General features: G+C 40.7%; 1 protein-coding gene across 4 annotated transcripts in view; it reads right to left on the reverse strand.

Annotated features, from left to right (window-relative positions):
- Positions 1-8465: 8465 nt before the first annotated feature.
- WDR59 (WD repeat domain 59) overlaps positions 8466-24103 on the reverse strand; it is a 69677-nt gene continuing 54039 nt past the window's right edge. For all 4 annotated transcript variants that reach the window (XM_033129023.1, XM_033129022.1, XM_033129021.1 and 1 more), the window contains 8 exons: positions 23013-23146; positions 21785-21866; positions 18158-18270; positions 16652-16802; positions 16486-16558; positions 15382-15508; positions 15084-15226; positions 8466-9301 (listed from right to left, as the gene is read on the reverse strand). In XM_033129023.1, the coding sequence (XP_032984914.1) occupies positions 9066-9301; positions 15084-15226; positions 15382-15508; positions 16486-16558; positions 16652-16802; positions 18158-18270; positions 21785-21866; positions 23013-23146 (1059 nt within the window). In that variant the 3' untranslated portion in view covers positions 8466-9065. The remainder of the gene's footprint in view (positions 9302-15083; positions 15227-15381; positions 15509-16485; positions 16559-16651; positions 16803-18157; positions 18271-21784; positions 21867-23012; positions 23147-24103) is intronic.

The following is a 24103-nucleotide window of genomic DNA, read 5'->3' on the forward strand; positions in this document are numbered from 1 at the left end:
TATATACCCAGAACTAGAATTGCTGGTAATTCTCTATGGGATGATATGGTAATTGTAATTTTAACTTTTTGAGGAACTGCCATACAGTTTCCCACAGTGGCTGTACCACTTGACATTTATAGCATTTTTGAGTGCATCACTCTGTTGTTTTCCTAGTGGTGGCTCTGGGCATTACAGAATACATGGAACAACAGTCTACTGGTATAACGTTTACCCCCTTGAGTGAAGTGTGGAAACCTTCCATTCATTCAGGTCCCTTTACCTTCCCCACTTTTAAATGTCATTTCCAAATGGTGTTATAATTTTTGTTTCAATCATCAAATGTGATTTAAATAACTCATGAAAAGGATAATTATTGCATATACCCATATTTTTGCTCTTTCCATTGTTCCTTCTTCCTTCCTGATGTTCCAACATCCCTTCTTTTATCATTCGTATCTGTTTGAAGAACATCTATTAGTCCTTCTTTTAGGATAAATCTGCTCGTGACAAATTCTTCATCCTCAAAGGATAATTTTGCCAGATATATAATTCTAGGTTGACAGTTCTTTTCTTTCAACTTTTGAGCAATGTCGTCTACTTCTTTCAAGCCTCCAAATGAGTTTCTTATCATTTGAATTGGTGTTCCCCTATAGATAATGTGTGGTTTCTCTCCACTGTGTTCAAGATTTTTTCACTGTCTTTAGTTTTCAGAAGTTTAATTATGTGTCTTAACATGGATTTCTTTGGGTTTATTCTATTTGGTAAATTAATACATTAAAATTTTAAAAACAAATCTCAACTAGTTGAATTGGTAGGTTTATGCTTTTCATTAAATTTGGGGAGTTTCTGGCCATTTTTTCATTGACTACTATTTTCAGCCCCTCTCTTCAGTCCCCTTCTGGGATTCTGATGGTACAAATGTTGTATCTTTTGTTATTGTCCCTAAGGCTCTGATCATTTTTTTTCAGCAACTTTTTCCCTGTTCTGATTGGGTAAATTCTATCCTCAATTTCACTGATTCTATTCTGTCATTTCCACTCTATTCTTGACTTCATCCAGCAAGTTTTTAAAATTTATTATTGTATTTTCAGTTCTATAATTCCATTTAGTTTTATTACTTCTTTGCTGAGATTTTCTGTATTTTTAATTTGTTTCAAGAGAGTCTGTAATTGGTTGTTAGCTTTTTTATGATGGCTGCTTCAAAATCCTCGTCAAATAATTCTAACATCTATTCACCTCAGTGTTGGCATTAGTTGATTGTTTTTCCTCATTCAAGTTGTGAATTTTGGTTCTTGGTATAACAGGTGATTCTCAATTGTATCCCGAACATTTTGGCTATTATGTTAGGAGGCTCTGGTCCTGTATAAATCTTGTATTTTAGCAGGCAATCACCGTTTAGGTTTAACTTTTATAAGTGGGTGTGGCATACTTTTGTGGGCTGTGGTTCCAAAGACAATTTAATTTTTCAGACCCTCTGTGGTGGTGTTCTGGTCTGCGTAATTTATCTGGTGCCACTGGAGCTTCCACTGGTTCTTACTGGTGCTGCCTGATGGGGACAAAGGAGTTTTGTAAGGCCAGCTACTTCCTGTAGGCACTGGCTGTGGTGAGATTTCCTTTGCCAGTGCTCCCAGCCACCTGGTGTCTCAGTGGGGAAAGAGATTCTCAGGCTTAGTAGGCAAGGAGAGTGTTAGGTTACCAGGTGTCTTTCAGTGGGGACGACAGTCTCAGACAAGAGGTGAGGGAGAGTGCCTCCCCAGCTGTTGAACCTAAACATGGGACTGCCCCACTCCTGGGTATCGGAAAGTTTCCAGCCTATCCCCCGTGCTGGGGCTTCCCAGATCACCTGGTGTTGGTGAGGTTCTCCTTCTTTCACTTGGGCTGCCTTCTACTGCTGGGTTAGGGGTTGGAAAATGCAGGGTGCAGGTCACTTTTGAGTGGAAGGTTATAAAACATCTCGTCATTCTTCCAGCCCTGGCATCTCTAACCAGTTCACCTTTCTTTTCCACCTTTCAGAGTTCTCTGGTTGTTCCCTGTGTTATTTCCAGGGTTAACAGTTATACTCTGCAGGGAGGAGCAAGGAAGTCCTGGCACATTACCGCATCCAGTTTTGATATTTCAAATATCAAATGGAAAGCTATTGTTTTACATTAAATCTATTACTGCAGGGATGTCATTATGTATTTTCAGTGAGAAGCAAACTGTAGTACATGTAACCACACTTTTCTACAAACAAATAATTCTTTATAGTATTTGCATATTTGTATGTATGAGAGAAGTGTAGGGATTAGCTGGTTGCTGGGGAGACAGGAGAAAGATAATTTTATTTATTTCCATGTACTGTTTCACTGATTGAAGTGAAAATTTTTTGGTTTTAAAGAAAATAAGTAACAAAATAATTTTCAAAAATCAATTCTGAAAACTGAGAACAACCCAAATGTCCTTCATATAGTTCAATGTAGTTCAACAGGTTAATGATTCAACACTGTGGTCCATCCATACTATGGAATATATTATACAACACAATAAAAAGGAACAAGCTATTGATACACACAACTTGTTGTATCTCAAGGGAATTACAAGGAATAAAAAAGCCAATCTCAAAAGTTTACATACTATATGCTTGCATTTATAGAACATTCTTGAAATGACACAATCGTAGATCTGGAAAAGATAGCAGTTGCCAAAAGGTTGGGATGGACGTGGGGAGTCACTCTGGCTATAACAGGGCAGCAGGATCCCTGCTCTGCATGAGGGATTTTGACAGTGGTGGTGATGGATACACAAATCTACACATGATAAAACTGCAGAGAACTATAAACACACACACACACACACACACACACACACACACACACACACACACCCTGAGTGCAGGTAAAACTGGTAAATAAGGAGAATGGATAGTACCCAAATCAATTTCCTGGTTGTGATATTTACTATAATTATGCAAGATGTTACGATATGGAGAAACTGGGGGAAGAGTATACAAAATCACTCTATTTAATTTCTTACAACGGCATGTGAATCTATAATGATCTAAAAATTAAAAGTTTACAAAAATAAATTCTGGTACAATATGGTGGTAGAGAAAAAGCTCTCTGTGCTTTTTCCTAATACAGCTGCTCTCACTCTGGGAAACAGCCCCAAGGCTGACCATACATTCTTCATAAGGAGATGGTTTTAATCTCTTTTTGCCTTTGTTTCTATATTTTTCTGATTTGTGAACATAAAATAAGCCATACTTGGAAAATTGTATGTGGACAGGGTGGAGAGGACAAATAGTAACAAAGTTTTAAATGTTTCTATGATTAGAAAAAACAAATAAAGGTATAAAAATGTTCTCTTAAAAATGTGTGGGTCAAATACAGACTCACTCTTATGTGAGTTGAGACATTACTTTCCCTCTCTGGGCTTTACTTCCTCCTGTGCAATGAAGGTTTGAAGGGGAGGAAACAATGATGACGACCGCATTTCAACACTGCCCCAGGCAGGCCGAGGGAGGTGAAGGCCCAGATAGATCTTAGCAGTCTGGGGGGTAAGTGGTTAGGAAGAAGGCAGAAACCCAGTGGTGCTTTAGAGCCCAGGAAACGACCCCCTCAGGGGCTCCTTGCCCCAAAGACAGCCTCATTTCAGGGTCCTGGTAGCAACTCCTGGCTGGATCACATGCAAAAAAGCATACCGGAAAGATGGGGAATAGAGCCTGGGAGCCCTGGAGCAAGAGAAAAGTGAGGCCTTCTGGATGTGAGGCCAGCAAGGGAGACTGCCCTCATGGAAGATGGGTGGGTAAGGGACAACGGGGAAAGAATTGCTCAGCGACGGCATCAGCCACTCCTCTTGTAGCCTCGAACCCAGGGCTGAGCTCAATCTTGCCAATTCTACTCCCTGGAGACCTCTTGGCTCTTTCACCCTCCTCTCCAGTCTCAATGTCACCATTTTATTTAAGGCACAGAAATACAGTTCTAACCAGTGTCCCTTTTCCTTTCACCTCTAATCTTCATACGGTCAAATTAAAACCTGACCTATGACTCTTACATTTAACACTCTTCCGTGACTCCCCATCACCTATAGCAGGTATTTCTCAAGTGCGATCCTCATACCACTGGTCTTTCCAAGTGGTCTGCGATAGTCAAGCCTTCCAGGGGATAAAGATAAAATAATTTGAGGTGTGTATATTTTTTTCCTCAAATTTGACAGAATGTTAATTATAATTTTAATAAATATCTCATGTCTGAATTAGTTCTTAATCATATCCTCAAAGATTGCACATGTATGTATAAAGACTACGCTGCCATTTCATCGTGACTATCAAATACGTATATTGTCTATTAAATTTGCACTTTGATTATTACCCATGTATAGCATATCTCTAATTTACAAAATGGATCAGTAACTCAAAAAGGTTAATTGAAAAGTAAAAGTAGGGGCAGCCAGATGGCTCAGATGGTTAGAGCACAAGCTCTCTGCAACAAGGTTGCCAGTTGGATTCCCACACAGGCCAGTGAGCTGCGCCCTCCACAACTAGATTGTAGACAACGAGCTACCGCTGAGCTGCTGGTGAGGCAGCCTGAGCTGCTGGTGAGGCAGCCGGATGGCTCAGTTGGTTAAGAGACAGAGCTCTCAACATCAAGGTTGCCAGTTCAATTCCCGCATGGGATGGTGGGCTGTGCCCCCTGCAACTAAAGATTGAAAACAGCGACTGGACTTGGAGCTGAGCTGCGCCCGCCACAAATAGATTGAAGGACAATGACTGATGGGTCCTGGAAAAACACACCATTCCCCAATAAAAATTTAAAAAATAAAAAATAGTGATAAAAGCAGTAATCAACCCTTGGAATGCATCCGATATGTAAACAAGGAACTAGACTTTGGAAAAAACATAGGCTTTGACTCTGTGTTAGGACAACTGAATCTTTTAAGTGTAACCATGTGAAGTGTGTAACTGAAAAGATTATGAATAATAGGAATACGATGACAAATACCTGAAATCAGACCTTATTGAACTGGTTATCCACTTGTACCTATTCCCAGTATTTCATCAAATCATGGCTATTATCATTTATAACAACACATGGCCTCTCTGGAAATCAATGAAGTGCCTTTAAGACCAAGTACAAAACAGTTTAAATTTATCAACAAAGATGGAGAAGAAAGTGTGTTTAATGTTGAGGTTAAAATTTATCAGTTCTTGAGAATGAGCTGTGCTGTAAATGGCTTGATTGACGAGTATTTGAGTCTTCCCCAAAGCTGATTTTCTTTGTTAGAAAAAGGAGATGACATTATCGCCAAGCATATATTTAAAAGCACAGCCAAATGCTGCAACAGAACAAAAAGGGGATTGGGAATCCAATTATTGCTCTTTCAGCTTCTGAGAAATGTGCTCATTTGCCCACTGGACAAAATGCCGAATGAAGTCTTCAGAGGAAAATCTCACTATAACTTATTATCCACGTTTGAATCAAAAATACCAAGAATTTTATAGCATCAAAATATCAAGAATATCAAGAAACTATAGACAGGGACACTGATTAGTGTTCAGTAACCACCAAACACTTGTGTTCTCAAGAACCTATAATAACGAGTTTCAGATTTTTCTACTTCACATGGGGGAAAAAGAGAGTAAAAATTAAAATAGACCAACTACAGTTACATGGTATATACATCTACATGGTATATCACCTACAGTTTATGGTATATACATCATCAAGCCAAACACAAGGAAACGTTGGTGAAAGATATGGTCTGATGCGATTCATTTAAACACTTCTGTTGGTGATATTTTTAAAAATTAAAATTGGTGGTCTGTGTTTGTGTGGAATTCCCATTATGTAATCGGTAGATGATAAAAGACTGAGAACTGGCTTACAGGGGAAAGGACTGGCCCAGACTCCTTGGCACAGCGTTCGGGACCCATTATGCTCTGACTCCAGTCCTGCTCCCCAGCCTCAATTCTCAGCCCCAACCTAAGCTCCACCTGTAAGAAACCACATACGGTGCCAAATGTCATGCTTGCTTGTCCATCTTGGCTTAGTCCTTCCCTCAGCCTTCCCACTCTTCCTCACCTGAAGAATACTCCTCCTTACACTCGCCAAAGCCTCCTCCTCTGTATAATCTCTGCCCTCAGTGGAGTTACTCCTTCCTTCCCTCGGAGGCCAATAGCACACTGTCATAGGAGCATTTATGTAACAAATTCCTACTAGATTCTGCATTCCAGCAGGATAGAGTTCACATTCTTTATATTCACCTTTGTCCAAGCACTCATCTCATGTTAAATACTTGATGAATTAAATCAGATCTTCTCTGATTTAAGAAAAAATATCAAATCAATGATATTGTGGTGAAATAAATGTGCCAGTATGATGGAATGCCAATAGGACAGGTTTCTTTCTGACTTTGACAAGGACATTAGGTTCTAAGGAGAATGAGGAAATCAAGGGGTATGTTTTCTCCCTTGGGATATGTCCTTTGAGTGTGTCCCTATTGCCAGCTCCAACTTTGAGGAAAGTATGACTCGGTGAGCCATAAAGTAGAGGGTGTTATTTATAACCCTGTTTTCTGAACTGTTTTTCCACTGCTAGCAAAATCAATCTTCTAAGAAATTGTTCTGTTGCATAGAGACCACTGATGAGCTCCCCCACCCTTCAGCATCAATCTTCTGACAAAATGCATGACTCCTGCCTTTCCCTCAAGTTCCTGCTGCATTAAGTCACGGAAATGGAACCAGCTTTCTTCTAAATCCTGCCAGCCACCCAGGGAATCACTGAATAAGGAAAGCACCTTCAGACTGAATGCATTTTTATATTAGATAGAATTTTTCAAAAAAATTTAAAGCAACATTGATTCTGTGTGGCATTACCAAGGAAAGCATTATGCCACTTGTGTTTTAGGGGGCAGGGGAACAAAATCAAGCTGATGGTTGCCCTTCCCCCATTCTTTACAGTAGGTCACCTAAGCAACATTTTGTTTCTGGTGCACACATAAGGCTGCTACTAGCCCTGTTTTCCTTGCCAAGTTCCAAGGTACTTTGGAACACAACTTATATTATTTTAAAAAACAAACAAACAAAAAAGGACTTAGGTGCTTATAATAATCTATTCCGAGGCAGAGAGAATATCGACCATGGCCATAACCCAACCCAGACCAATATGTTTCCAGTAGTGAATATTTTTAAAATATTAGACTTTTGTTCTGGTACCTAGGAAATTCAAAAGGAATATATATATTGAAAGAAGACATTACATAATGTTTTAAGCTTTAAAGTTCTTAATACCCATTATTAAGGTTTTTAAGATTTAGAAGATAAGGTTCCCATAATAAACACATCTAATTCTTGATAGGGACGGATAGGGACAGATTTTTACCTTAGCTTGACCAGTGGGGAACAGGAAAAGGCTGTTCTCCGCGAATGGAGTGATTTCACTGAGGAACACAGCAGGTCCTCAGTGTAAATAAGTCAGCCTCTTCCGTGACCACCATTACGGCAGCATCGACACAAACCAGTGAAAGGCAAAGAGTGAACAAATTCAGATTTCCTCGGCTGCCTCCTTTATCAGCCCCCACAATGTACCTGCTGCACCTCGTCGTTATTCAGCTCACTGTGCACAGACGCTGACATCTGACCTCACCTCAGAACCCAGGAGAAACCTCTGTTCTCACTGTCCAGATCTAGGCATCTCTTATGTCACGGTGGTTTGCACCCAGCAATACAAGGGACAAAGTACAAACATCATCTCAAACAGTGTTTTGAAAGTGTTTTGACCACAAGCTGCAGTGAGAAATGAATTTACACTGTGATCCACTATACACGTGTGCAAGTGTGTGTGTGTGCACTCGTAAACCAGTTACACAAAACAACATTACCCCCTGTATGGTAATGCTGATCCTTTTTCTTCTACTCTATTTCACTTTTTTTTACGCTGGTTTTTGTCTACTAAATTGATTTCACAATCCATTAATGGGTCCTACCTCAGTAACGATGTACAACACATTCTGAGACATGGAGCTATGTTTCTTAAGTTAATCAATCTGGAATTGTAAAATTCTAAGAAACAAATACAAGTTTCAGTAGAAATACCAGAAAGAAGGAACCTTTTCCTGGCATATACAAAATGTGAAGCACTGACAATGATTCTGAAGAATTGGTGGATATCTGAGTCATAACCAGTTGGCACACAAATAAATACGTGGTGAAGTTTGTGAAGGAACTTACCAGAGCTCAGCCAACCTGCACAGCGGCAATGGAGACGGTTACGTCAATGCTGCGATGCTATCTCATTTTCCTTTTGCTGAAAGAAATGATTAAAAGATTCTTGGGGTTGGGAAGAACCTTAAATGTCAAATTCTATTTTCTCCTGCCAGATAACAAAAGTAAATCAGCATTTCCTTTGACAATCTGAGCCCTCTCTTTGTTCCTATCCAAGAGTTAACCTCAATTAGAAGTAGGGTAAAAAAAGATCCACTAAAATATTGTTCAACTTTCTCTCTTTTTTTTTAAACAAGTACTAGAATTTTATTAGCCAAGGGAGAGCAACTGGAAGAGAAATAACAAAAAATACATCTCAAGAATCCTTAAGTACATCATACATTTATAATTTAAGTATCATATTTTAACAGACCACTATCCATCAGTTCATGGAATATACCAACTTATGTCACAGACCCCTCTGTCAACTAAATTAATGTCCACCGTCCTTTGGCTCAGGAGCCTGTCCTTTGCTTCTGAACTTGGTCTCTGTAATGGCATCAGAAGATGCTCTTCAGGGATTTAAGGTTAACACCTGAAAAGTTAACATGGCTCTGAAGGCAGACGCTTTTCTCCAAGAAAACTTCCACCTGGCTTTGCAGCTCTGCACGGCTGCCATCCTTCTCCTCCAGCAACACCCACGTCACCGACAGCCAAACGAGAGAGGGCCACGGCTCACGACCAAACGAGAGGGCCACGGCTCACGACAGCTGGTGCTGTGCAGTCTGTGAGGGAACACACCCCAGTCTAGTTAGGAATGGGTCCTGCAGCCTCTCGCCTGGCAGAGAGCTTGTCGCCGGGCACTGACGGGGTCCTCTGGAATTTCCGACAACTCCCAGTAAATTCAGAAAGTGCTTTCAAGCAGGCAGTGACACCCACACCCGGTGGGACACACCTCCTGGGTCCGAAACCACTCCATCATGTGGCTGGTGTGTCCCCCATGCCCGCAGGTCAGGCAGAAATTGGACGATCCTCGAACTGCCACGTGGCAGATGGCACACTGGAATGTGAAGCCTTTGCAGATGGTGCACTGTGTGCCACGGACCTCGCTCCGGCAGTGGCTGCAGTACACGCCAAACTCTGCAAATGGTTGGAGATGGCCAAAACAAGAGACACGAGTTTAGTTTTGCAAAAGCAAACTGGGCATTGTGAACTAAGAAAGACATTCATCTTAGGACTCTGTAGGACTCCCATCAGACCAGTGATTTTTGATTTTCTTGTTTTAAACAGCAGAACCCCTTCTTCTACAGTCTCAAGTGTTATAAAGAGGAGCTGCTGTCACTGCAGTGGCAGGATGCGGGCAGAGGGTCCAGCAGGCGCCTGGCTCTCATAGGCCTTGGTGAAACCCCAGGGCCTGCCGCAGTGGCAGATGGGTCTCATTCCTCTTTCCACCCCAACAGTGGCAGGGGCAGGACACATGAAAGAGATAAACACGTGTTCCAAGAACTGTAGGACTCAGTAAACACTCGGGCCAAGAGCCGATTGGTCTTACAATATCGTCTGTACCTGCCTGCTGATGACCCAGCAGCACAAGATGGACCAGGTCAGTACACCACAGTGCCACCCACCGTTGGGGAAGCGGTCAGGACCGTTCTGCTGTGACTGGTCCCCAGCCTCCTAGAAGAGACCCTGAGGGCTAATCCCAGCATCCGCTCATCCCAGGCTGCCTCAGTCTGGGTCCCTGAGTCCAGCCGGCCCAGGTTCACTGTCCTTCTCGCCCTGCTCATCCCTGGCTGCTCTGGCGATCCTACCTCCTCCCTGCCTGGCCTTCCACTGTGCCATCTTGAGCACAAAGCTTCCATGTGCTCTTAAGAATGAGCAGGGGCAGGAGGGTGGGCACATGCCCCATTACTGCCTCCAGGCTGTTAACTTTCCTCTAGAGGCTATACCCTCTCGTTTCACCAGCCTTTCCTCTTTTCCACGGCTCTCATCTACTGACAGTCTGGACACACACACCCATACACTGAAGACTTCTGTTCTTGGTCCTCAATCTTTCCTCTACCCCAATTCTTGGCATGATCCTCGGTGCCTTTAAAAATCTACGCCACTAACCCTCTGCACACCTGACCTCTTAGGTCACTGCCCTCTCGTCTCTAATCTACCACCTTCACTTTCACTTTTATTCCATCAGCCTCCTTCTGGCTGTAGTTTGCCCTTTGGTCAGCCTGAATTACATGACCCAACTTTGTAATCACTTTTTGGCAAATATCCTCAACATCTTTGCCACCCTCTCCCTCCATGGTACCACCTGGCAAAACTTCAACCTTGGATGACCCCTATCACCTGCCTACTCCATGCCTGCCCCGGGAAGACCCACCATCCTGAGGGAAGGCCCACCATCACGATGTGTGTCTCACTAAATACACGACCATGGACAGACTCCCAGCGCTGCACAGTGGCCTGTTTCTCTTCCATTTCCAAGATAGCTACTTCATACCCCAGCCACATTCCAAAAACTCTTCCCTCACACCTTCACTCCCTCTCTGTCGCCTGATGGCCTCTTCTCTCTCTTCTCTGAGAAAACAGAAGCCTTCAAATAGGGGCCCCTTCATCCCTCCATCACCAAATCTTCAAGTCTCCCAAGTTTGTTCCTCTTGTCCTTCTACCTCTTACAATAGAAGCGTCCTTTCTTCTATCACAGCCAGTTCCTATGCTTCATGACAACTGATAGTCATAAAAAAGTACCAATAAATATTTTTTTAAATACATGGTAACCAGGGAGAAAATTTTATGGTAGCCCTAGTCAAGGTAAATCGTGAGACAAATTAGACTGCTTTGATAATTTTGGTTTAAAAATAGCTATGCCTACTCTAAGCATAACTTTTTATATTATGTAAGACTTCCGTTTATGTTCTCATGAAAAGCCTAATTAGTTTAAATTTCTTAAATTTCCTTTATTGGTTTTATTGGTTTCATAAGATTCAACATTTAAATTATGAGGATGTAAAATTGTGTGTACAAGTTAACAGAATTATGATAACATGTCTTTTAAAAAGGGTTGTTCTTTGGCACTTGAGATAGCTAAAAATGTAAACTTAATTACTCTCCATATCTACCTGGGTAAAATTATTAAAATGTCATCTCTCTGAAAAATTCAATATATTATTAATAATTGTTTCTCTATAGTGTGTCAGCTTAAACATAATTTCTAACATCCTTATTATCTTTACGACCTTGAACAAATATTTCATTTAGTTACTTAATGAATAATCTTTGGGGGTGTATGCACAATTGTTAAGTGGATATAAATTCACACAGATAGAAAATACAAAAACACTAAGTCACTTGACATAATTTTAATACTTTTCTCTTGCCTCTTAGTGGTACACAAAATGGAATGGCCATTAGTTAACAGCTGAGAAGGACGTGTGGATACCTTTGGGCCATGCTGGCGTACATGCTAACTTTCGCCACTTAGGAGCTATAAAGGGACATGGAATGTGTTCAAAATCCCAAAGCTGTCACGGTGTCCTTTACAGCAACACTGACAAGCTTAGGGATCTCAGGGAAGGACGCATACAACCACAGGTTATAGGCTTTGCAGATGAAACCTGGGAAACGCGAAACGGATCATTCTTGGTTCTTAACAGACTAAACTACTAAGGCAATAAAAATACTCTGGCACACAGGATGACCAAATTATGATTCCTAAGGCTTTACAAAACCTCCAGGAGGAAACTAACTCCAAAGGCTTAGTCTCATATGATTCTAGTTTGTTAACCATACAGAAGAGCTGTATTAGCTAACATTACCTATTGAACAAATGTAAATAAAACCAGTCACATAAATAAGACAATAAACTAATCAGCTGAAGCAGAAAATTGCTGTACAAAATGCAGGGGAGCAGAGATGTGTACCTCTGGAGGAGGAACTGGAGGCAGGGCTGACAAAGCAAAGCAATCGCTTTGCTCAGCCACCATTACAACCAAGAGCCACATACCACAGTGGAAAAAACAAAAATCATCTTATTTCCAGAGTTTTTTTTTTTTTAAGATGACTCTGTTGAGCATTATTCCCTCAAAATAAATGAAGCTTTGAGTCCTTTCTGTAAGTATCTAACCCCTAAATGAAAACAACTTTATCCCTCAAATTTGCTGCCGATATGGTACAATGACCCTTGCAGATGTAATGAGCGCAAGAAGAAATTGCTGGTTTTCCACCTGAGGAGACCAATGGTAGCCCTGGTAACCCTGTGTTTTTCTTTCAATACCTGCTGTTTCCTACATATGGGCAGTCTGAATCTTCCAAACAGTAAAAACCTTAAGAATGAAAATATTTTTCTTAATGTTTTTGTCTGTAAATCTTCCACAATCCCCCCTTTTCTGAAAACTTGTAATAATGTTTATAATGGTATTAGGACATATTATTCACTCTTGAATATCATTTAAGTCTTCATGAGCTAATGTTTTACCACCTGTCCCTCACCTTCCCCAGATAGTTCTATCATCATTTGGTTGGATCAGTATTCTGCTTTTACATTATTTATCTAGGTAAACATTATTCAAGCCATGTACCATGACAACTTTTCCTTTCTTGCACATTTTGTATTTCCTAGAGTTGGTAACTGTCTTATCTTGTTCATCTGTTTAATTTGCTATGTACTTATCAATAATTCATCTCTAAATTCTCCCTTAGATATCTGAATCTTCTATAAATAAACTGAACACTGAAATACATTAAATTTTTTTTCAGTTTTCTCTTCCTGGAGACAACATTCCTGAAGCTCCAATCTGGACTGGTCTCCCTCTAGGTCTGCCATTGCAGATCTCCCTTCAACATCATTCTGACTCCCTGGTTTCCTGGATTGATTCTATTCCTCCTCCTTAGATAGGAGGAACATTTCACTTTCACACTTGATTCATAAAATAGGTACAAGCCTAGGTTACAAGTCATTTTTTTGAGAATTCTAAAGGTACTACTATGTTGTCATCCAGTTTCCAGTATCTAGTTCACTGCTCCTGAGGAAGGGTGATGCCATTCATATTTCTTATCCCTTGTATGTAACCTGTTTTCTCTCTGGAAAGTTCTGGGGCCTTCTCTTTAGCCTGGGTCTTCATTCATTATGCTAGGTGCTTGGTGAGCCCTTTCACTCTAGAAACGTGTTTATCTTCTCTCGAGAATGAACTTCCAGTTTTCGTGCTACTTCCAGAGGTACCAGGTACCACTAATTCCTGAGCCATTTGGTGGTTCTGCCATGTATCTTACTGTTTTCTGCCTGCCGGTTTGGGGTTCAACTTTCTCAGGCCCTATAAAATCAAGTAACACTAACCTATCTGCCTCCCGGGTCCCAAATTTTATTGCCAATATTTCTCCTTGCACAGTTACGCCTTTTCAGAAAAGCTCTCTCTAGACACTTTGGTGGGGTCTGGGGAGAGAAGAAATCAACGTCTGTTCAGTTGACTCTCTGGCAGTCTTCCATTTTACCCTTTAAAAAACATCTCTTAGCTTCTTTCATATCACAGTCTTGCTTTTCATCAAAATTCATTGGTGACTCATTCTAAGTTCCTTTTTCTGGTTCTTCCTCTCAGACTCAAGCTCCAGGTATTAATTTCCTCTCAAGACCCAAAGTGGGTGAGCTCTCCTACTTTTTTCTCCTCAAACTCTTCCTCTCCACCCTCCAGCTCCCGGGTAGATGTACCCATTCTCACAGCTTGAATAACATTCAGATGCTGAAGATTCCCAAATTCTTAGTTCTAGCCTCAATCTCTCCTTTGACCTTCAGACTCACATCCGACTGCCTATATGACTTCTACAGTCTGATATCTCACACACAACTCTGACTGTCCCAAACTGAGCTCTCGGTTTTCTTTCAGTCTTTTGATGTCAATTTTCTTAGAATATGGCACCATCATCTACCCAGTTGCTCAAGCTAGAAACCTAGGAATTATCCAAGTTTTGTCCCTTTTCCTTAGTCGCACATCCAATTTGTTCGTAAGTCATCTTGAGTCTACTTCTAACATATTTTTACTCCATTCTTCTCTCCCCACCCCAGCTGATATGACCCCTGGACTAAGCTGTTAATCTCTCTTTGACTATTCTGTCTTCAAAGTTCTTCCAACCTCTACTTCTGCCCTCCTCCAATCCTTTCTTCAGATAACAGCCAAAGTGATCCTCTTAAAATAAATAGAAACCAGAGCAAGTCCCTTCTCAGTGCCCTTTGAAGCTTACCACTGGACTTAGAATACAATCCGAATTCTATATTTATAAGTCCCTAATTATTCTACAATCTAATTTTATACCACTCTTCTCACTCATTGTGTTCTAGCCACACTGGGCTTCCTTCACTTACTTAAAATAACAAGTTGCGTCTCCCATCGGCCTGCTCCCTCTGCATGGACACTCTGTTGGCTGTGCTCCGCACAGATGGCCCTTGTTCTTCAGACCTCAGCTCCTCAGAGAGGCCTTCCCAATACACCTCATTACATCTTCTAAAATTAGCCCTCCCTGCTTTCCCTGCCACAATATCCCTTTTGTTTGCTCTTAAATCGTTTGATTACAATTTTTAATTAATTTTTCTCCCCCACTAATCTGTGAGTTCCACAAAGGGAAGAAATGTGCTAGCACTGTGACTTAAGAGGAGTTTGATAGATATTGGGTGAATACCTACATTATTAAATGAATAAGAGTCCCTACTTCCAATTACTACCTGAGGATTGTATATAAAACTACTTCTGTCACAATAAATATTTAATCTTGTCATGAAATGCAAGGGTTTTCAAGAAGCTTAAAATAGACCCAAAATGCCTCAGAAATTTCTGCTGACTTACAAGAAACTAAAACTTCATTCCATGTATTGTGTTATGGACAAATTATAGAAGCTTTCAGACAATGACAGGAAAAGAAAAAAAAAATGCATACTCACCGATCCCTTTGTGGGGATCAGGGGGACATGAAACAAACTTCAGCACTTCGGCTCTCTTTTCTCTCAGACCCCAGCGATAGAGGATTTCTCCATAGCATTTCTTAAAGTCATCAAATTGCTGGGTATTGGCGGGGTCCAGGAGCCTGGATAAAAGTCAAAAGATTTCCTGTCAGTTCCTTTAAGAAAAAACAAGCTCAATACCAGCTGGCACTGTATATATCTTTCTTAATACCAGAGTTTTAATGTTGGAGAATCGAAGCACTATAGAACTGCAGCTCTCACTTAGGAAGGTCATTACCTTTTATTTTTATCATGCTGGTCACGTTCTCGTTCTCGAGGATCACTATAGGTCAGACTCCCAAAGCGGATTTCTTCTGGTGAGGACTCTCCCCACGGTGAAGATACGTGTTCTATCTCTCTCCCTGCTGAAGAAAATCAAATGGGATGGGAAGATGGAAATCAGAGGAGACACAGAAAATCTCTGAAAACTTTCATAAAGCAGTGTCCAATTTATTCCCCAAAATAAAAATAAGCTAAGTTGAAGATCCTGAGAAATAGAACTAAACTGAAGTCTTTCCTAGACTTACTTTTTTGTCTAGGTATTATTTATTCTTAAGATAACCTGATAATTAAGTACACACATAATGATTAAGCAAATTATGGCATAGTATACTAGGCAGTCATTATTTATAAAGACTTTTTAAATAACATTAGAAAATGCTCATGATAAAATGAAAAACCGAACACAAAATCACATAATGACTCCAGCTAGACCCCACATACATAAAGATTGGAAGAAAATGTTTTGAAATGTTCGCATGTTATTTCTAGGTGGGGCAATCAATGATTACTATTTTCTTCTCTGATACTTTGTATTTTGTTTTTCTTCCTTCACTGTATTACTTTTATAATCAAGAACATTAAGATCATTTTTAACAACAAATTTTAAAAATCCAGAAAACACAAAACATCTACTCATTAAACAGATCTTTATGGCCAGCTAGAATAAGGCTCAGCTTTATTTCTCTACATTAAAAGTTATATGGGAAGAGGTAGATAATAGAAGTGGCAGATGATCATGGAAAAGGTATGTGACAGAGAAAGGACAGGGTTAGGTTTTGGGGGTGAACACTGGAAAGGCTCATTGTCAGTTTCTCAAGGTTATGGGATGAAAAGCAACCCAGAAAAGAACAAAGACCTTCCAGAAACTGGCCTGTTGAAACATGAAAGTCCCGGCCTTGCTGAATGTAGTATCACCATCATACTAAATTTAAAGAAAAATGAGAAACGAGGAAAAATGTGGAGAATATTCATCAACTAAAGAGTACATATTATTAACAATTCACACACAGCTTTTAGAGAACTAAACATCCAGGGTGGGCTCAGTGAGCTCCATACCAACCTATGTTCCAGCCACCAGTATTGAGCCCTGGGTCTGACATGCTTGAGCAGGAACCAGAGGAGGTAAAGCTGGGCTGCAGAACAAACAAGAGTAGCATCAGAATACCATTCCCCATGAAAGTTTACCTTTAGGAAAAGACACACAAACCAGAAAACCACAAGCTTACGTATCGACTGTGGGACACCACCAGATTTGAAGAACGACTGGGAAAAGGCACAAAAGGGTTTGGTATTCCCTGAGGCCGAGACTGGGCTTCAAACACGCTGCAGAGCATAGCCAATGTCTGGACATCCCGGAGTTGGCAGTAATGAGCCAACCTAGAGAAAAACATGAGAGAAGAGAATATAGGTCAAGAGAAGGGATGGAGGAAGGATACTATCACAACCGTGGTGGGTTGTTGCCATAGGGATAGGAAGAGAGGATGCTTAATTCTTCCTCAAACTGCCCCCCCCCCCATTAGGAACCAGGGCTTTCTACAGATCCAGAGGCTTGATCTACTTTGATTAAATTTGGTTAAATTTGCTTTGGAATAAAATGTATTACCAATGACCTAGACAATCAATTTGAAAGCTTCTGGTTGGCATCTAGGGATGGGCTCAGGCTCGAATGTATAGCTTTTCAAGAACTAAGGAGACTAAACTGAGATCTGAGTGAGGCCATACATGGCTCTTTCCCAACTGCACTGCTTTCTGGGAGGTTCCTGTAAACTTCAAATAACCTAAAGCTATGCGAAGGTGCTCAGAGAACACTGTACCACCACTGTATGGCGAGCAGACGATAGACTCAGGAGGTGGAATTAGAAATATGAGCTATTAAATAAGAACAAGGAATAGTTTTACCTTGTAGGTAGTTATATCCCTTTTGCTCCTTTTAGGACCACGAGGCTAGAATGTGAGGTAGGGATCAGAGGGACTTGGCCGCTGTGATGGAACACTGGTGCTTTCCTATCAGGCAACGTCTAATATCTGGTAAGGGGTTTTCACACTGATTTGAGCCTCACGTGAAGAAGTGGGTAGAGCAAGCATTATCATCCCTGCGTTACCATGAGGCAACTGAAGCACGAGCACAAGTGTCCCAGGTCTGGCCTCAACCAGTAGGTAGAGCAAAGCTTCCCGTGAAGGAAGGAGAACATCCTTATAGAACTTGGCTCACTGTTACGGAGGTTCCAGTGGTTTACCTGGTTGTAAATCATTTTGCACATTATATTTCCAGTTGGCCATATTTCAGTGTTATAAATGAAACTCAAATACAGTGTGTTCATAAATTGCCTAATAGAGTGAAAGCATCATGGCCTTTTGAAAGCAATGAAAGCCAACACGCAATTCTCTAATTTGCTCACAGTTGCGAAACTCTACAGCAACCTAGACATTTATCATCTCAAAAGCTCAAACTCCTGTGTTCAGAATGATGTGACTTATAGGCTAATGCATAAATCTCTAAAGGTCACGAGTCTCAAATCCCTGTGATAGATGACAAATACTATATAGTTCCTTCCGCTATATACAAGGAGTTGTGCACAGAAATTATTGTAGCACAAAAAGGAAGATTTAACTTCCATCTCTCATTCCTCAGGCCTCTGTACTTTTCTCTTAGACTGTAACCTTGAAAGTGTTGACAGACCTAACTAAAATTTACATCACTCATTTCCTCACTTTTAGCTCTCCAAACCTACAGGGATTCCAGCAGCTGTCGCCCAAATGGATGTCGAGCCCAGGGTGTTTCCAAATCTGGGTCAGATTTCGGACCAAGGCAAAGATCTGTAGCTACCGTAGCCAGCGACCAAACCTGAACAAATCAAAGAGAAAAACCCCAAACTCAGACTGGTAAGGACAGGAACAGGAAGCATGAAAGAACCCACCCTCCCCTCCACCTACATCCTGCCCTTGCTACTCTGAGAGCCGCAAAAGCTGGGAGCTTATTGAAATACGGAACTTCAGGTCTCAATCCAGACCTACTGAATCAGAATTGGCAGTTTAACGAGATTCTCAAGGAACTATAACATTTGAGAAACACTAGCCTTAAAAACTTTCATTAAGCAAACTTCATAGAAATAGCACCATGCAGTAACTTCAGCTGGTTGTCTATTTAGCTACTAACTCATGTGACTTTTTCTGCTGCTTCATTATTGAACTGGCAGGGAGAAAAAAAGAGTATTCTGTATCATATTTAAGATCTGTCCTTCTCTAGCCAAATAATGAAAAACTTGTTGCTTTCCTTACAAAAGTTGCAGTATACTCTCTGAAGCTACAGAAAAAAAACAGGCCAAGACAAAACAGACCTGGCTTCCTTTTTTGTTGACACCAAGTGAGGAAATCTCACAGCGCTTGGAGCCATCAAGCAGAAACCAATGTCCATTAAGTGTCTATTAAACGCAAAATTTAGCACACACTAAATACATCGTGCCATCAACGGAGCCCACTCCCCTCCACACATTTAAAAATGGAATAGTACTTTTGGGAAATCTTTGCTAGCAGCAACAAATCATTGTATGCCCACTAACTGAAAAACACTATACTAGACTCTGTGAGATACTCAAAAGAAGTACAGGTTTTAAATCAAGGAGTTTATAATCTAAGGAAAAAAGACTAACCAAATAAAAATACTGAAACACAGGTAGAGAAGTTTACCAGATATGTAAAAAAAATCAATTAAATTACCTATATACTTAAATAATGCACCCAAGCATGGGTTCGGCTGAGAAAGTTGGTTACCTTCATCTTTATAATCAATGACTCACCTACATAATTGTGTAATGGGACAGAGTAGGATGTTTACTACCCTGCTGACAATTTAGGCGTGTTATTATATTTCCTCACTTATAATACATGTTTCCTACTGCCTCCAACAGAAATAGTTGACACTCGGGTTTATTTCTGCAACTCTTTGTAAAACAGTAGGCACATCATCTTCAACGCGTGCACAAAGAATTTTAAAAAAATTCTTCAAGCATTTGCATTGATGCCATTTCTGTCCCATTATTAAACGGTACCATACCACAAATGGTGACAATAATTGCAAGAACAGCAACAGTAATTGTACCATATATTAGGTAGTTACCATCTATCAGATGTAGATACGGGAATTTTACATCATTACCTTATTTAGTTCTCATAAGGACCTTAGAAGTATTGTTCCTATTTTACAGCCAAGGAAATTGAGGTTCAGAAAGATGAGACAGCTGCCCAGGATCACATAACAACAAAGTGACAGAGCTCAGATTTAAACCTTGGCCTGTCTGAACCCAAGGGAAGGGTCTTTCCACTTCACTCGGACTAGCCTGACCTTCCAAATCAACTTAACAAAAACTTAAAAAACAAAACACTTCAGGAAGTCATTTTTCCTCAGAGACTGTTTTTCAGAACATGAACATGGTCTGCCTTCGCACTGCATTTACCAATCTTCTCACCAACTCTATGAGGTCATTATTCTTATGATACCCATTTTACAAATGTACACAGAGTCTAAGAGAGTCGGAAATAATTTGCCCAGGATTACACCACTAGGGAGCTGAGTTAAACCTATACATCCTGTTATATATTCCACAAAAATTCTACTGCTTCATTTTGCCTTCTTAATGTTCACAGAATTTTAGGTGGCTGGGTCCTTAGAGAAATAGATTAAATCCACGACTAAATTTCACTTAAAAGGGATGTTTTCATCAGATAAAAATCAAGGACAGGCTTTAGCTCTAGGTCATTTGGAGGGTTATAAGGGAAAGACCTGAGCAGATAGGATAACAGCTAGTAGTTTCCATTGCTTAATCTAATCCTCACACTAAAGAATAATGGATGCGATACAGCCAGACAAAGTAGATTTTAAAACTCAACATGTCTCGGGCCAGCCCAGTGGCTCAGGCAGTTAAAAAGCTCCATGCTCCTAACTCCGAAGGGTGCCGGTTCGATTCCCACATGGGCCAGTGGGGTCTCAACCACAAGGATGCCAGTTCAATTCCTCACTCCCATAAGGGATGGTGGGCTCCGCTCCCTGCAACTAAGATTGAACCCGGCACCTTGAGCTGAGCTGCCAATGAGCTCCTGGATGGCTCGCATCCAGCTGGTTGGAGCGCATCCTCTCAACCACAAGGTTGCCAGTTTTGACTCCCGCAAGGGATGGTGGGCTGTGCCCCCTGCAACTAGCAACGGCAACTGGACCTGGAGCTGAGCTGCGCCCTCCACTACTAAGACTGAAAGGACAACAACTTGAAGCTGAATGGCACCCTCCACAACTAAGATCGAAAGGCCAACTTGACTTGGAAAAAAGTCCTGGAAGTACACACTCTTCCCCAATAAAGTCCTGTTCCCCTTCCCCAATAAAATTTAAAAAAACAAAAACAAAAACAAACAAAGAAAACTCAACATGTCTCCATCTAAAGAAATGTTTTCCTAAACCTATTATGAAATGAAACATTGCCTAAGGCTAGGTGCAGGAAGAAGGGATTGAGAGCTAAGGGATGTGGGCTACCTTTTTAGGGTGATGAAATGTTCTAAAATTATTTGTGGTGACTGTTGCAAAACCCTGTGAATACACTAAAAGCCACGGAATGGCACATTTTAAATGGGAGAACTGCATATTATCTCAATCGAGTTGTTTAAAAAAACCGTAGGAGCAGTTTGCTTTAAATACACTGCTGTCTTCCTGCAAAAATGAAGATTTAAATTTTTGTAAGACTGCATTGTATTTTAAAACTCAACATGTCTCCATCCAAAGAAATGTTTTCTTAAACCTATTATGAAATGAAACATTTTTAAAAGCAAAAAAACCCGAAACAAAATAGAATTAAGGGTGCAAATGGGAAAGATGCAGATACCCAAATTTAGGTAACAATCGCCATGGTACTAAAATAGAAAAGGGATGTAATAAAAAATACTCAGTAAATGCTTTAGGGCAGGGGTGTCCAAACTACAGCCCGCGGGCCAACTGCGGCCCGCAATCCATTTTTTATTGGCCTGCAGCAAATTCCAAAAATATATTTAGTTTACTTAAATCAACCAGGTGAGGCAATACGTCCTTCACCTCGAGTGAGTGGCCCGGCTGTTTGTGTATTTTACCACATATGGCCCTTGGTGAAAAACGAAAAAAGTTTGGACACCCCTGCTTTAGGGCCATCTCAACTAACCACTAATAAGAAAAACATCCAAGGTATTTAGAAAGCTGCTCCAGCCCTATAGTTTGGCAAGGAAATTGGGGGAGGAATTAATAGTAGGCACACCTCGAAATATCACTAAATCACAACTATAAAGTGAAAACAACCTGCTCAAAAATAAAACTCCAAATCTCCCGCAAAAGGGGTGGGTAATACCTGAACAAGATCCTTCCTTCCAACAAGCAAGGCGGAAGTGGCATTCTTCTGACACGTTTCTTGGATATCATTTACATTCAATCTGAAATTTAAAAAGAATTTGAAAGTTTCTTTATAGTCTAACTTCCTAAATCAATTACTCCTGGTTTAACAAATAGGCCAAAAACTGCTTCTTTGGTTATCACTCAAAATATTTTATTTGTACTGGCCTAAAGCTCCCCTCCCACGTGACATGAACAAAATGCTTAACTACTCGCTGATGTTATGCTGTGGGTTCAGGCCTGGGAAGGTGAAATCACTCACCTCTTTGAGGTCAGGAGACGAGACCACACTCAAAGACAAATTTGCAACCCGGTTTTCTGTGGAGTTCCCCAGGCTCAAAGGTTGAATAACAATGGATTTAAATATGTGCAACACTGTAGTTTCTAACACAAAGAATAGCATGCTGTGTATACTCCATAATAAGTACTTTTTGGTATGTGTTCAAATTCAGGAAGAAGAGGAACCACAGGCCGGCCTCTGTATGCTTGTCACTCATCTCCCTTTAACCAAAGTAGCTCTGCTTTATCTATTTTATTGACTGGGCTTAGTAGGCAGAACTCTGAGACTGCTCCCAAGATTAGTGCCCCTGCTATTAAGTACCTTGTGTAATAAACCCCTTCCTTTAAATGCAGGTGAGACCAGTGAATGCTGATGAGACATCACTTCCATGATTAGGTTAGTATTAATCAGTCGATTCTGAAATTGTCAAAATTATCCTGAGGGGGCCTGACCTAATCAAAAGATAGGTGAGCAAGACGGTGCAGCATCAGTGAGACACTCCTGCTGGTCTCGGAAGAAGATGAAATTCACTGAGTTCTATGGCTGCAAGAAACTGAATTCTGCTAACAACCTGAGTGAGCTGGGAAGAGGATCCCGAGCATTGGATAAGTGTACCACCTGGTCAACTCCATGATTTCAGCCTCGTGAGACCTGAGCAAGGACCCAGCTAAGCCATACCCAGACTCCTGATCCATGGAAATTGTGAGATAACAGATGTACATTGTTTTAAGCCATTACATTTGTGGTAATTTGCTATACAGCAATAGGAAGCTAATACACTAGACTTCTCCTAAAACTGCTTTTGAAGAAAGAGTTCCAATACATTAAAAAAAAAAAAAGAAAGAAAATCGTTGATAATCATTCCTAAGTAATAGTAAGCATGGCACACTTAAAATTTTGAACTTACATGTACAGTTCTCCCAATGACTTGTGAACAGGAAGAAGGCATGCAATATCCTGGATGATAACTTTGCCAGCAGCCTTGATTGGTCGATTGCCAGAGTCCAATCCCTCGCGCTTACTTTTCCATCTCCTTGATTTCTGGAGGAGACGACAAGATATAACTAATGGGAACCTTGCTGAATGGAAACCTACAGTTACAGACACATCATAGTTGGGTCATTGGTAATTTGCAGAGACTTTGCATTACATCATGCCCACAATTATATGAATCAGCATCTGCAGGAAATAAAAGGATGACATAGGGCATTGAGCTCTTGGTCCCAAATCACAACAGGAAAATAAGCACCTACTACAGAACTGTATATATTCTGCAGGTGCTCAAAAACAGATACCTTGAAGCCAGAATTTAAAAAATAAAGAAGAAAAAGAACAGCAGGTAAATAGGTTAGTAAAGACCACAAAAATGTGCGAGAAGAGCAACTTTTAAGGCTGGGTTCAGCCCTAGGTTCAAAGTTCTTGCTTGAAACTAATCAAAGTTGTGTTTTTTAAAACTCTCCTTCTCAGAGAGTTTTAATAGGATATGTTGAGAATTTAATCCAGACACAGCAGCGTGGGCTCTGCAAACCTTCCTCTATGGTAGGCAGACAGAAAAACTTAGCAGCTCAGGGAAAATTACCCTGTTTTTCCTAGCAGACTTGAATTATTTCTAAAAGTGATGATTTTAGAATGTCAAAAAGACTTGAGCAGAGGGTTGTGGGTAATGGACATGGAAGATCAGGATCAATTATTCTATTTCCCCAGAGCCTTACCTACAACTGGTTACAGAGGAGTCTACTGGATGTGGGAAATGAGAGACGTCCTGGAAAAATGAGAATTATTAGAGTGTAGCCCCCTCTGGTACCTTCAAAATGACAACGAGCCAAGGGAGTTATATTCTATTTTACTTCATTGCCAGAAATTAAAAAGGGGGCCACCAAGGTGATTCAACTCAGGAGGGAAGTGACATATTTATTAACAACGGAGGCAAAAGAAGCTAGTGAAAGGGTCTGCAATTCTAAGTCAAAAAAACCAAGGTCTTTTTGCCACACGTACTGG

This window comes from Rhinolophus ferrumequinum, chromosome 15, assembly GCF_004115265.2.
Source record: "Rhinolophus ferrumequinum isolate MPI-CBG mRhiFer1 chromosome 15, mRhiFer1_v1.p, whole genome shotgun sequence".
NCBI classification, from domain to species: domain Eukaryota; kingdom Metazoa; phylum Chordata; class Mammalia; order Chiroptera; family Rhinolophidae; genus Rhinolophus; species Rhinolophus ferrumequinum.